The 14677-nt window shown below is 44.2% G+C and overlaps 1 protein-coding gene across 3 annotated transcripts in view; it reads right to left on the reverse strand.

Moving 5' to 3' along the window:
* The window catches only part of LOC147049920 (disintegrin and metalloproteinase domain-containing protein 12-like), a 33287-nt gene that overhangs the window by 7705 nt on the left and 10905 nt on the right, over nt 1–14677 (reverse strand). For all 3 annotated transcript variants that reach the window (XR_015067371.1, XR_015067370.1, XM_085921764.1), the window contains exons 4-17: nt 10472–10550; nt 9713–9792; nt 8900–9089; nt 8478–8543; nt 7957–8028; nt 7714–7883; nt 7547–7631; nt 6707–6855; nt 3870–4047; nt 1624–1713; nt 1301–1496; nt 1109–1217; nt 835–1033; nt 679–756 (exon numbers count right to left, since the gene is read on the reverse strand). Coding sequence is in view for 1 of the 3 variants with exons in the window: in XM_085921764.1 (XP_085777890.1) it covers nt 679–756; nt 835–1033; nt 1109–1217; nt 1301–1496; nt 1624–1713; nt 3870–4047; nt 6707–6855; nt 7547–7631; nt 7714–7883; nt 7957–8028; nt 8478–8543; nt 8900–9089; nt 9713–9792; nt 10472–10550 (1741 nt within the window). In the remaining 2 variants the exon portion in view is untranslated. The remainder of the gene's footprint in view (nt 1–678; nt 757–834; nt 1034–1108; nt 1218–1300; nt 1497–1623; nt 1714–3869; nt 4048–6706; nt 6856–7546; nt 7632–7713; nt 7884–7956; nt 8029–8477; nt 8544–8899; nt 9090–9712; nt 9793–10471; nt 10551–14677) is intronic.

Here is a 14677-nt window from a genome sequence, read left to right on the forward strand (position 1 = left end):
AGTTTGAACTGAACACGTGTCTGTAAGTCACGTCAATAAAAAAAAAAAAAAAAAAAAAACATGCGCAAAAGGGAGTCCAGCCCTTGTAAGGAAGCGTAAGGGGGCTTCTCATCGATCCGGGAGGATTCCCGAGTGAGCTGTCAATGCGGAGAGGTGACCGAGGGGGAGTCGCGCAGCTGCACACACGATGGATGCGGGATGTTGGCGAGGTACACCGAGGGAGCTTTGACGAGCGCCGGCTTGATGTCTTCATGTTCGTCCAGAGCCGATCGAAGCTCGCCTCCTCCTATAGCCCATGTCGAGTGAGCGCTAACAAGAAAATGGAGTGCTGCAGAATGTGGATGCTGCAGTTCTATTGTATCTTTTTATTTTTTATTATTTTTTTTAAATGTGATGTTTTACTTTTTACCACGTGTAAGAACCAGCATACAAAGTCGAGGAAATATTAGCCACCAAGGTAGGATGAACAGCTTTTAAAATCAATTTAGGCTCTGACAAACTTTGCTATGAAGACCAAAGACAAAGGAGGCTATAAAGTGGGACATAATGTCAACAACACGCTTTTAATTTGCCAAATTACTCCATTGATTAAACGGGAGACTTGCTCGAGAGTCAATTAGAGTGTAAGACAGGCTGCGGCCCCATTAAATATTGAGCCGGCGGCTAATTTGCACTCACCCCACGTCCGTTGCACTTTCCCGAGCACTCGTGCACGCCGAAGACACTGACGTTCTGACACTGGCGATTAAGACACACCTGCCAAGAGGAGGAAGAAGAAAAAAAACCGTTTTGCTCAATTATTATTATTATTTGTTGCATTTTATGAGAACTCACCCTCCCGTCTCCGCATTTAGTGCCAGCCAGAACCAGACCCGGGTCGGGCATGTCGTCCCCGAGGTAAACGTGCGTCCCTCGACATAGGATGCGACCGCCCTCCTGGAGCGGGATGTTAGTTTCGATGGAAACGGCGTTGGTGCCGATCACTGGCCGGTTGGCGCCGCCCTGGCACTGGATTTTACCGCACTTTGCATCCCTGGATATGACGACAAAAAAAAACACAAAGAGATATAGATAGAAGAATAACTTGAGCATGAGGTTCGAAACCCACCTAGCATCACATTTAGCAAAGGAGCCTTTGGAATCCTTCCCGCAGTTCCCGTAAGGATCCCCCGCCGAGTTGACTCGCTCAAAGCAGATCCCCGGCGCTGGCTTGGCTCCTGCGGGTTCAAACGGAAGACACAATGAGGGCTGTTCAAAAAGCCAAGGTAGAAAAAACCCCCAAAATGGAACCAAAATCCACCTGGACCCCACAGGGTGATGCACTGCTGCTCGTGGGTCTGGCAGATGCCGTTGTAGCAGTAACCCTCCACAGCGTGGCAGACGTGGCCGTCGTGAAGGTAAACGTTGGCCGGGCAGTGGGAGTCGGCGCCCGTGCAGAACTCGGGGAGGTCGCAGGAGTTGCCGGACTCGCGACACATGGTGCCTGCCGGTTTGAGCTAGAAAAAAAAAAATCAAATCAAATAAAAAAATAAAAATAAAATATAATATTTTTTTTTTTTATATGAATCCTCAATTGATAAAAAAATCTTTTGTCAATGTCAAGCTAATGAGTGGAAGTGTCACCTGGCAGTTATCACAGCATTGTCCGTGGGCGCACACGGCGTCTCCTTTCAACGTGCACGTTGTGGCGTTGCAGCACGGATTCAAACATTCCTTCGGGGACAAAGCGGGAAGGCAGCAAGACGAAAAATAAACACAAACAATATCAGAAATCATACTTGCTCTCATTTCACAGGATTTTCTGATATGGTGGCAACCAAAAGATAATTCCGAGTGGATATCAAAAGTCTACACACCCCTGTTTGTTTTCCGCCATTCTGCCTTAATATTGCTTCATGTGAAACTGATACAGCCATAAAAAAAAAAAATAAAAAAAAGTTGGGACCGACCGCTGTGTTAATCGGAACGTGGACTTGATCTCCACTCACGCCAAGAGGAAAGCTGGCGTTGTTTCAGGGTTTGAAACATCATATGTTTTACATTTGGGACTCGTGGAGGGAGCACTTGTTGGATTTTGGACAAAACCTAAATTGGGAGTGCAAACCTCTCTCTGGAGATCTTCAAGTGTGATGTGACATAAACTGACTCGGCCTACGGTGGACGAGACTTTTTGAGGCAAAGATTCTTCACGGTGACAACTGCCCTCGCCCCTCCCCTCCAAAAAGAAGCCAAGAGGGGAGTAAAAGACCTCGGGGCGATTTTTATCTTTTATTAGATGCCAAAACACATCAGTTTTATTTCTCCGAGTAAGTCACGCATGGCGCCATCACGCAAAAGAATTTAACTCGCTTTAGTTGTCTTCGGTGCAGATGTTTGGTGGGTCTCGGAGGTAACGGAGAGAAGCGTCGCGGGCCGTCAGCTGAAAGGAGCGGGACTGTTTATCTCTCGGCCCTGACAGAAGCCTTTTTGTTTACAGAGGACACAAAAGGCGGCTTTCATCTCCTCGTATGAGCGCGCTTGCACATCAAACAGGCGGCGACATTATGCACAAATGACACCGCAAACGTAAGTCGACAATTCGGTCCATAGCAAATAGATCGGCACTTTGACTTTAGATTTCCGCACATCAAACCAATATAAAATGTTCTGCGTCTGTTGTGGAACACCTCAAAAATTCATCTACTATAATGATTCATGTTAAAAAAAATCATCCTACAAAAGAGTTTTTATCATCAAATGCTAATTTTTGAATGCTTTGATTATTGTGAATAGCACAGTATGTCATCGGAAGTGTTTCTAATATTCCGATTACCTTACACGCCCAAAGAAAGAATCCAAAGGGCATTTTTTGGAAACAACATTTCGTGAGTGAATAACGCATGAATGCTAATGACGAGCAGTCGTGTGTCTTTGTTATAGATGATTGAAATTAGAATTGTTCAGCCTCGAGGGAGGTCCGTGCTCTATGGGGGGGGCCGATCCATTTGTTAAAATAAAAAATAAAAATGCAACGATGATTAATCATCGACTGAAGTCCGTGTCATACAGCTTGTGCCTGAGTCGCCTTTTAAGACACGGGCGGCTGCGGTTCTGCGCCGAGAAGGTGCCCCGCATCGTGCACGTGATGGATTCACGCATCGGCGCTTGCTCGTGGATCGGCGACGAAAAGCGGTGAAAGTTTATTTCGGCCTAGACCCGATCAAACTTTCCCCTTTTTTTTTGTCACATCGCCGGGGAGCGATTTGATGAATGGTGCTGTGACTGGGGAATGACACCAGCGCGATAGCCTGTCACACCGGTGACTGAGCACCAGGCGGCGGGGTTCGCACAAGGTGGCGTGGAAGGAGAATTCTTGGAAAGCACAACTGGCGTTGGCTGGCTGTTATTTTAGATGTTTTTTTTTTTTCCCAATACATTTATGGTAAGTCACAATAACTGTCAAAGTGAGGCTGGTTGATGTTAAACCAACGTCTGTTAAATTCCGTTAGCCGATTAACAGCGTTTTGCATTACATGTTAGCATGATGCTAATAGACTTTCGTTAAAAGTGATTGGCTTCCTTTTTTGACTTAATTTTGGTTTTATTTTAATTTGATGATAGTGGGTTACTTATTTTCTATTCATAATTACATATAAGCCAAGTTCTGTTATCATATGATAGCATGAAGCTAACAGATTTTTGATGGATGAAATTAGATGACTGGATTTAATATTTTGGTTTTTGTTGTACCCTAAGTAATATATTTTTGAAGGTTTACAATAACTATAACATCTGAATTTCACATTGAATGTTACAATGTTTGATTCTCTTGTTTACGTCAGTTTTGCTGACTTTTCATATTCCCTGAGGATATGGTATTGTTTCTTTACCTCGGGCTCCCCGCAATCACACTCCTCTCCTTCCTCCACGTAGCCGTTGCCGCACTTCTGGCCGCCGTAGAGCACCTTGACCTCGGGCATGTTGTACAGACACATCCCCACGCCTTTTTCCAGACTGGCAGCGAGGTCCTTCTTGCTGCACGTGCTGAACACCGTGGGGAACGGATACCTAGCGGGGAGCAGAGTCCAGACAAGCTTGATGACAATAGGGACATGCAGAGCAATGATGATGCAAAATTCAGTATGCTGTGGACATTTGGAATTCAATGAGAAGATTTCCAGTGCTTATGAATTCAAAACAGTCTATTAAAATTCGCAGGGAGCAATTTTGCTGAACACAGTGTTTACTTATTATTTATACCATTTATTATTTGCATAGTACAACAAAGTCCTGTTTCTGTTTTTTTGTACTCAGGACACGTTGAATATAAAAATATTGCCTTGATGGCAATCTCAATGCCAAGATTCATTATATCCATCTATATATATATATATATACATATATATTTATATATTTACAATTTTTTTTAATGAGTTCAGCATTCGTCAACCCACGATTGTTGCAGGAATAGACCATTTTTAAAAGCGTCTCCCAAGATGTGCTCCATTTGGAGCGGCTCCATGTCGAACGTGTTTATTATGACAGCTGAGGCCAGCGGCTAAAGAAAGCGAGCCAAGCAGAAAGTGTCGACTTCCTTGGATAATATTGGCTTGAAGCCCCGCGGCGTCTGCAGGTGTATCGTTTGCCCGAGCGGAACTAATTTGGCTGAGCACAACAATTAGGTGCCTTTTAATTACCCGGCCCCTTTCTCAGTCACTGTGAAAATAAAACCAGGCTGAAGATAATATCTGACTCATTTTGTAGTGAGTGCTTTTTCTTTAGAAGTCCAAAACAATCCACCGAGACACTGAAAGTTCTCTTAAACTTCTACATCTCGCTGATAAACGTACGACTAGGCAAAGACGTGAGGTAAATGTTTAAGAGAGGCAAAATAAAAGCGCCCTGTCACCTGATTGACAGCTTCAGGCTTCGAGACGGATGAGAGGGGAAAGTGCTTTTTGCTGCTGACTGCGCTGCCGAGTGACAAATACTTAGTCCCGGCTAACAAGAGGAGACATGTCTGACCTTTTAGCAAATGTTAGGCTACGACAGCACTGGGAGGTTTGGCTGATTAAAAGAAAGGACACGTTGTGCAAACACCGGGATGTCTTCGGGGAATTTTATCCATCATGCTTAATCTCAAAGTGACACAATTTGACAGCTTTCTTTTTTTTTTTTTTTTCATCGTTGGACATTAGTAATGCAGCTCTTGAAGTAGAATAAATGTCTACCCGTCATCACGTTGATGAATTTCTGTCATGAAGGTACACTGACTTCTTTCCACCGATACCAAGCACCGATACTACTAAGTACTTTTGATATATATATCCCAATATGTGAATATTTTCCTTGTGTGAATTCATTTTCTAATTTCTAGTTCCCAATTGTAAAAGGCAAAAGAAGGTGTAGAAGTAGAAATAGAAGATGCTAGGCTAACTGTTAGCTCATCTGGTAACTCCATTTGTTCTATTGGGGGGGGGGGGGGGGGGGTGCTCCTATCTGGTCCGATTTATCAATTATGAATCCGAGCCTCGTTTCCCCGTTTGACTCGTCGGTTCAGTGTGCCGAGGAGAAAAAGCACCTCTCGGATCCTGCGTGCCGCCTTCATCCTGATTTCAGTCGGCAGTGCCACCGATAATCACGTCATTTGAATGCAAGACCGTCCCCTCTCTCCCCCGTGAGCAAGTTTAAAGTGAGAGAATCCTCCCCCCCCCCCCCCCCCCCCCAAAAAAAAGAAGCCCAGTACAAATTATGGGATCAGAACCAGCCTGCAATATTTAGTGTATGACCTCATCATCACAGATGAACTCTTTGGAAACAAAAAATGGAGAGTGCTATGGCTTCTTTGAATAATTCATCAGCTCTGTGACTCATGCTGCCGTGTTTAGATCATCTCGTCATTCCTGGCGAATGCCGACCGTGACTCCACTTGTCCCGATGAGGAAGAAGACATAAGTCAAAAACGTCACTACGACTTATTTGTCTGTGTCTTCAAAAGGTACTTTAAGTTCATTCGTGGCGGTTATTGTTCATTGGCGGGTTCATTTCATATTTTCTGGCATTTTATACAAGTCATTTGTTGCCAACATAAGACTGCGAGTAGATTTTGACATTTTTTGGACAGATTTTACGTTTACAAAACCAAGATTAAGACAAAAAAAAAAAAAAAAAAAATTTTGACATATTACAAAAAAAAACAAGGTTCCACTCCACTACGGTTGCTTCAATACGTTTGAAAGACCGGGCGGAATATTGGAGTCTGGTTTGTTTTGCCGGTGTCGTGGCATGCCGCCAGGGCAGAACTTCCAAGGCGGGAGTGAAAATCTCTTGTTGCACTCTGGACTGCCTTATCAGCTTTGCTGTTTACTAACATCAGAGCCCATTGCTCGCGGCCGCATTGTTATCTCGATGACCCAGGCGATGTGGGCAGAATAGCAAAACAGCTGCTTCGGTTTCGTGTGTGTGTGTTTGTGTGTGTGTGTGTGTGTGTGTGTGTGTGGTTGCTTTGCGATAAGAGCGATTACAGCATGTAGTGAATCTGCAGCATCATTTACGAATAAAAATGAGCTAGTCTGACTTCATACATCTTTTTCAATGAGACATATTAAGCTGTTTATCAGGAAATAGAGCACAGATTACCAAGCCATTTTTCTTGTCAAGCGATTTTCATGGCTGACGAGTGACCAAAAAAAAAAACTTTCAAGCAGGGAAAAAGATGACGTCTCACCCCGTGGAAGGCGTCATGATGCAGCCGCCGCGGTCCACCGTCATCCTACAGCCGCAGCCGCGTTCCGGCGTGTCGTGATTCATTCCAAAATTGTGACCCAGCTCGTGAGCCAACGTCACGGCCGCGCCCAGCGGGTTCTCCGAGTGATCCTGTGCCGAGGATCGAAATAAATGAATAACATATAATGAATGTAGCCTCAATTGAAAAAGATAATGTGGTTGCGAAAGTGCGCACACCCTCATCGGTGGGTTTGAAGATAAACAAGTATCTGTAATTTCAATGCAGTAAAATTGACCCAATAATTGCCCTCTCTTGTGACTGGCCACCAATGGCTTGGGCAGCCTTTTAATCTTCACGGCAGCCATCTGCCACGAATAAAGTAACGGGGACGAAAAACATCTGGAGAAGGCTCTGGCCCGAGAAGACACATCTATTAACGGGAGGGCAGGTCCATCTGGGCCTGTGCCTGATGGCATGGAGAAGATAACCACTTTGCGATCTGGCACGGCCGGACAGCCGGGACGGCGCTGGCAGCTCATTTTTACACGGGGGCTGGCCGAGAAAATACGTCGTGATCGGAACGAGATCTGGCACCCAACATTTATCATAAAAATGTAAATGCATTTTTTTTTTGGTGGTGGTGGTGGTGGATGAAAACACCTCATCACAAATTGAACGACCGGGCGAACGGCAAGGTCGTTACACCTGCCGGCCTTCTATGAAATAATATTTCTTACAGCGTGCTGTCAGGATGTGCACGAATGCGCTCACGGCGAAGAGTCAACACCTCTTCGGATGAATGCAACGCGACACGGAGAGGGAGGAGGAGCTAAGGCTCACCATGACGATGCCGCCGGACTGCTCCACCGTGCACATGCTCATGATGGGCGCCATGCCGATGGTGGTGCCTTGGAAGTAGACCCCGCTGCGAAAAAAGTCATCAGTTCTTTAGAAAGGGAGAAATGATGTCAGAAAAAGAAACTTTTGGAAGCACCAGGCCGACTCACCTTATGAGCTGAGCGTTGTCGTGAGGTTTCTGGGGCAGCAGCTTGACTTTGCGCCAGTCGAGGAACTCGTGAAGGGTGGCGAAGGGGTCCTGGGTGACGGGACACTTATCGTGGTCGCTCCAAACCTCCAAACCCACCAAGGCCACGCGGATGTTCAGCACTCGGTAGAACTTGAATGCAAGAAGAAGAGCGGTGAAGCTTTTCATGAAATGTTCACATCAGTGTTGTGTCTGCAGTTTGTACCTTGTCCACATAATTGGCAATTTCTGCAAGTCTCTGTTTCACCTTCTCCACGTCACCACCTTGTTTATGAAACTAGACAAAAAAAAGCAGAACATTATAGGTCGTTTTTGTGGGAAGACTTTTTGATACGAGTCATCGGTGTGAGAAAATTTGCCTCCGCTCATCCAGCAGAGCATTTTGCGAGGTCAGATGTCATGTGTGTTGCTAACTCTCTCTCTCTTCTGGTTCTAGTCCCGATTGTTGACAGGCTGGAGGTCAGAGCTCGATATTCCTTTGGGCTCGCTGATATTAGCACAAGCAGGAGGAAAGCCAGCGTAGATCTTTTTCCTGTCTGCTCACTCCGCTGGGGAGTCATTTCCTGTCAAGCCGCTGGCACCAAAGCACACAGCTTGTTGCACACTGACCTATATATGCAGCTCCGCTCTTCATACTATATCACCCCCCCCCCCCCCCCCCCGCAACACACACACCTCCCGTTTTCCTGCTCTCTTCATTGTGGGAAAGATGAATGGAAGCTTTACCTCTCGGTTGTCCGCAACGATGATCAGCTCCACGTATTTGGTGGTCTTCTGTGCATCCCTTTTGTGCTGAGGTTAAAAAAAAAAAATTAAAAAATTTGAATTTTAAAATTTCATATGACAACATTCCAAATTTTTTAAATTGCAATTTTAATTCAGCTGATTATTACTTCATTGAGACATGGCATCTATTGTACATAATGTTCTTGTAAGGGCTTCACTGGGATGTTATTGCAACATAGGAGGCTGTTTGTAAATCTTTGCAATCACATGGCCATATGGCAGCCGCACCTGCTCAGTGTACACCTTTGGGGGGGGGCGGCTGCTGGAATTTTGGACTCAGATGACAAAGCCACAGGTAAGAACACTTTCTGGGCACCTTTCCAAAAGCCACTTTGTCTACAACAACCACTTTGTCATCTCACCCTCTCACGGAAAGCCCGGAAAGGGCTTTGAAGGTCGTTGTCCGGGGTGACGGAGGATATGTTGTCGCCGTGACCGCAGTCGCCCGAGGTCAGACGCAGCTGTTCCGCTCGGTAGATGAAGTGGACGTCCGGGCCTTTGCCGGACGCCGGTTCGATGACCAACGACTTGTTTTCAAGTGCGATGAAGCCTCTGCAAAGATAAGGAGTGGAAACTGAAATAAAGCAGCACTACAATTTTTTTTAATGGCTTCGTCCATGTGAAAACGACTTGTTGTGTCCACTGTGGAAAAAGCTCATTAAAAGCAACAAACCAAGAATACCTGGCTATTGATTTCCCTTTTACCCAGACTAAACCTAAAAATCTTTTGTTTACACGACATCTCAGTACCAAATATTAACAATCTTCTGGCCAAGTGCGTTTAATTAAAGGAGACCGAGACAAATGTTTTGCATTTGCTGTAAATCTGGCATATTTCAACTGCGGTTCATCATCAGCGACATAAAAATGCCAATTAGAGCGTCATTGAGGACAAACAATGAGCTGTGACGTTCAGTCCCTCCTTCCTACAATTGATGACACATGAAAGTGTCAGGAGGGAAAAATGTTTACAGGCTTGCTTTGTTGCCGAGCGCACTCTGTGTAACACATTAAAATGATCTACATGGAGGAGCCCTGGAGCTTTAAAAGTGAAATTTCACTTCCTCTTCATGATGACTTTCAAACATCTATACTTTGAGTTTAGTGTTTCCAAAAACGACCAGCCGGGTCGCCGAGATTTCATCTTATGTGAGTGCAAAAGTCGAGTTTCTTACCGGAGGCCCGAGCAGACGCTGAGGGTGACGTCAGAGTTGGGATGCGCCTGCACTTCCCCGTGATAGTAGCAATTCTTCATCTGTTCAAAATAAAATCAAAACACATGAATACTTGACTTTGGATGAACTGGACGACTTGTAATTTGGAGCCGTAGGAGGGTGCGTTGAGTTGCATGGTAAGGTTACGATGATCATCATCATCAATGCCTAGCACAGCTGGTGGAGCAGCAGCTCGGGTACCTTTCGAGACCCATATGCTGATGCAATGGCGTTTAATTACACTCCACGTAAAAATAGAACCGCTTGCTCACAGTGTGACCTACATTGGCTCACGATTAGCAAATACAAATAAAAAAACAACAACAAATCAACAATGGATGCGAGTGCTGACGGTTAAAAATTCATATTATTTTTTTTTTTAATTAAAATTGACAGAATGCATGTCTTAAATGTTAAAACATAGCAGTATCCTTGGCAGAGGTCATGAAAGCAGCAGCTAGGAGTACTTCAGCCGTTAAAAGGGGATTCCATAATAAAACCCTGATGGCAACATTGGCAGGAAATCATGAAATAAAAAATAAATAAATAAAATGGGGGGGGGGGGGGGGAGAGAAACAGAGCTTATCAACAAGTAGGCCACTGGGATGAATGGTGTGCTCCGCTACGGCCGCAAGCTCCCACGCATCCGGTCACGTTCCGAATCGCATTTCAAATCTATAAATGTGGCATCACGTCGTGTTTGTCGCCTAGGCGACGTACCGTGGAGTTGCGCGCGCCGGTGACGACACGTCCGCCGTTCTGGTAGTGCGTCTCCGTGTAACGGCTGGCGAAGAGACCCCTGTACAAAAAGTACAGGATGGGATTAGAAATGTGGGAAAACAACATTCTTAGATGTTCAAGAGAAGATTCGACGGGGATTTGGGGGTGGATTCTCTCTTGCGAATGTCTTCCATGATTAGAACAGCACAAATCTCTGTAGAGGTAATTATTTCGTGTGTGTATGTTTGACTCCATAAGGAGCCCCACCCTGCGCGTGGGCCAACTTGTGCAGCTGCATCACGTGGATGTCAGGCCGGATGATCTCAGCGTGTTTTAGTACGCACATGATGTAGCACTCAAATATTTTGATTTCCCAAGGCGAGTTACACTATAAAAAGCCATTTTGTCCAAAGTTGCCATGTCAAAGCATGAAAGGAGAAAAAAAAAATTCTGAAATCATAAAAATATGTGACTTTTGTGCAGCGATCATGTGACGGGGGATTTCCACAGAGTTTGTCTGAAATGACAATTGGAGGCAAGGCGTCCTATTATGCTGTCACCGAAACAGCTTGTTGCAAGGATGCAGCCAAAAGTAAAAAAATAAATAAAAAAATTCTCTCAAACTGACTGCAGTGGAATTCACGCACAATAAACACCCTCTCGTTAATGTCTCGCTGAAATTAGCCAATTTAATCCGCTAATCTGTTAAAAATCGGAATCTCCTTCAAAAATATGACCCCGCCTCTTCAAGGCAATACAATCATTTGTATCAGGTGTCCTTTGCATCATGTAACACGGCCATATTGCCTGCCACGAGGGCGAGTGAGGATGTGCGTTGCGCTCCCGATTGGATTAGCGCGGCACGTGCGCGGTAATTCCGAGCAAAAGCTCCCGTGTTGGCGACATGTTTGGCAAAGCCATCTTTGATCCGAGTGGCACGACCATACATGGTGTATTAAAACCGGCACTTTTGATCTTCTGGAAGCAGCCTGTAATCAACTACTTGGCAAAAGTTGATGTTTATCCGAACGCTTTTTTTTGACGGGGCGGCACGTGTGTAAGTTGCTTAGCAATTCCGCCACACAGTACTACGACTTCTACCGCCTCTCAGTGACTTTTGTTTTGTCCTCACTTTTGTCTTTGCAACTCCCGTAATCGTTGGAGTCGGCACGCATCGATTGGGCCCGGCCGCTGTGAAGCTCCAGACAGGACGGTCTAATTAAGGATGCACTAATGGCCGCGTAGGGTTAATTGTGATGAATGAGGTGCTCGTAATAGCCGAAGAAACAAACACCGATCTCCTGTTCAAGTCACGCGCCATCGATCAAAATAAACTCCAGCGCCTCATAAACGTATATTCCGCTTGATTTATATCTATACGAATGGTCAAATGGTCGTTTGAAGTAAAAGGTGGCACTATAATTCGCAATCATGAGGCCGTTTGGCTCGAGAGAAGCCGGCCAAAGGTGCAATAACAACAATGACGAATCGCTGACTGAATTGTCAAAAGGTGTTTGGCCTTAAAACAATTTGAGTCCATGAATTGGTCGGAGTTTTTCCAGAAAGTATTTTTTCTCAATGACCGACCAAGGTTCATATGAGGAAAAAAAAAAAACGGACTCCAATCTTGTCGTCTTAACAACATCTCCAGAAGCATCATGTCAATGTCACCCACAGAAAAGTTGTGATTCTATTGCTGACCTTTCAACTTGCTATCCACAAGATCTTTTTGGAATATATTCCTTTTCCCCTGTTCCTTGGCAGTAATTGCTTAGCGGTCCGAGTATATGTCCAACATTGTGCTCTGGGACTGTCGAGTAGAGATTTATGGACTATCACTGTGCTGGGGATCATGTTGACATGGATGCGGAAGAAAACTCATTATCGAGACATACAAAATGAAAAAAAGTCACCACAGGTGACTTACTTGATTCGGTATGACTGTCAGGACTTTCTGACATATTTTTTTACTTGATGACTTTATTTTCACTCGATACGCATCAAAACAAAAGCTACAAGGGATGATTAGCTACTACTGCGTTTTGTGAAAGTTTCAAAAATACTCTAGCATTTGAGAATTCTCTTTTGTATTCAGAAAAAACAAAAGTATTCACATGTAGCTATTTGTATGTAGCTATCATCATTAGCTCATTTAGCATTATTGTAACTCAAATCAAAATGTTAGCAACGCTACGGTTGTTCCAATAGCATAAATTGCGCTAATGCTAGCTATCTTTTGGTTTAAAAAAAATATCTATTAGCTTCATTCTTAGCTACATTTCAGAGTTTTTACTGTTTACGTTTAAAGTACATGAATTGAATCGGTGTTTTTAACCACAAGGGTTTGGATACTTTCACCACCTTTTCCGCAGCCTCATTTACATATCGTACATGTGACTCCATGTAATAATTCAGGGCCGCGCAAAGCCCCTCCAGCGTGAAACCATTGGCAAGAAGCGTGGCTTCTCGTCCACGTTTCCTTTGAAGACGAACTGCTAACTGCTGTGCTTTTTCGTTTAATCACCCACCACTCAAATGCTTTTCTATATAGTCGTTGCTCCAGGCCCCATATGGAAGAAGACTACTATTACGACTTCTTCTGCTCATAGAGCGAGAAGTGAACTCGACATGGCTAATTCCATTTCCACATGCGTTCCAAATTGATTCACATACAGCTCAGTGTCTCCTCACTTTCTACCGCTGTACAAAGACGAGGCGGATGAGAAGAGCAAAGGACTGCAGTGCGTGACTTTTCTACTCTCGTCTTCATTTGTGCTTCTCGCTTACAGTCATGTGAGCTGATATTTTGGTCCGCCTTTGAACCACCTACTGATGTTTGGAAAGTACAAAACAAACCATCAACCTCATTTCAGCCATCGAGCGACCGTTGTGCCGTTACAAAATTTGTACATATCCACTCAATCGACCTGTTTGACATTCGAAAGCAGATCGATAAGAAGGCATAGGAGGCTAAAAATCTGCCTGATATAAATTGTCAAGCAAACACGCCAACTGGCGGCGTGAGCTCATTTACATAATGACCGCCAGAAGAAAAACATCTGGTTCACTTTGAGGGACTAACTAGCAGATATATATTCACATATTATTCCGGACTAGCAATGGCACATCATATTTAAATGTAAAAGATGTGAAGGCCCGCATGGTATGATCAATGTTTCTATTTTACATTCACGGTACACATTTACTCCAAGGCCAGCGAGAATGGCACGCGATTAAAATGAAAGGCCAAAGAAAAGGAGGAAAAATAAAGTACATAAAATGGCTATGACTCATGGTCCAGTGACAGTATCATTTTGAGGCGAGCTTTGTTCCCCAAAAAAAAAAAACCTCAAAAGGATTTAGGGTGGGAATACTAAATGCAAGGGCAGTATTGACTTCACGGATGCTGCAGCTGAATGGCCACGAATGAGCTGTACAGTGAAACCCATAAAAAAAAAATGAATTATAACTAAACACGAGAGAGTCCATAAAAAAACGGATGCTTGTAGCGAGGGCGGGATGATGGATGAGCGCAGCCCTATGACAAAGCTGCCGACTGTACAACCTGAAATTGCTAAATTTAAGGTGATGTGTTCAATTTTGGCACACTTGTGACAGTCCAAGTTATTCATCTATGTATTTTCTACAAAGAATGTAGCCGGGAAGATTGTAGGAGAGTAAGAGTCTACTGGTGCAGTGGTGTACAAACTATGGCACGGGGGGGGGGGCCATTTGCGGCCTGCCATTTATCTTTCAGCGGCCCGCTACACACACGAGAAATGCCATTTGACAGCCAGTACTATTAATAAATTGGTTCATATACTGTAGAGATGTTTGTATTATTGTTTGGTAGAATTTTGTGAAGTTATTATAGTGAAAGGTCAAAAGGTCGCAAGTTAAAGTGTTTAGTAAGTTAATAAAAAAGTAGATTAATAAAGTCTTATCAGAGAAGTCATCAGGTTGTATTTTGTCTCCTATTATGTTTTTCTTATTTTTTTTAATGAAATTGTATTTCTCAGTGTCCGAATGCTCGTCGTGTCTCATCTACGAAGGGGTTAATGGTTTTCCCAAAACGCATTCCAAGCACCATTGCGCCGTGCAGCCATTATTATTAAAGCTCAATTAGTTTTTTATTATGACTATTAGCAAGCGCTTATATTCTTTTATTTCTTTAGTAATGCACGCGTATTAGTATCGCTACGAGCG

The sequence above is a fragment of the Syngnathus leptorhynchus genome, chromosome 10, assembly GCF_054491065.1.
Source record: "Syngnathus leptorhynchus isolate UIUO chromosome 10, UIUO_Slep, whole genome shotgun sequence".
Lineage (NCBI taxonomy): Eukaryota > Metazoa > Chordata > Actinopteri > Syngnathiformes > Syngnathidae > Syngnathus > Syngnathus leptorhynchus.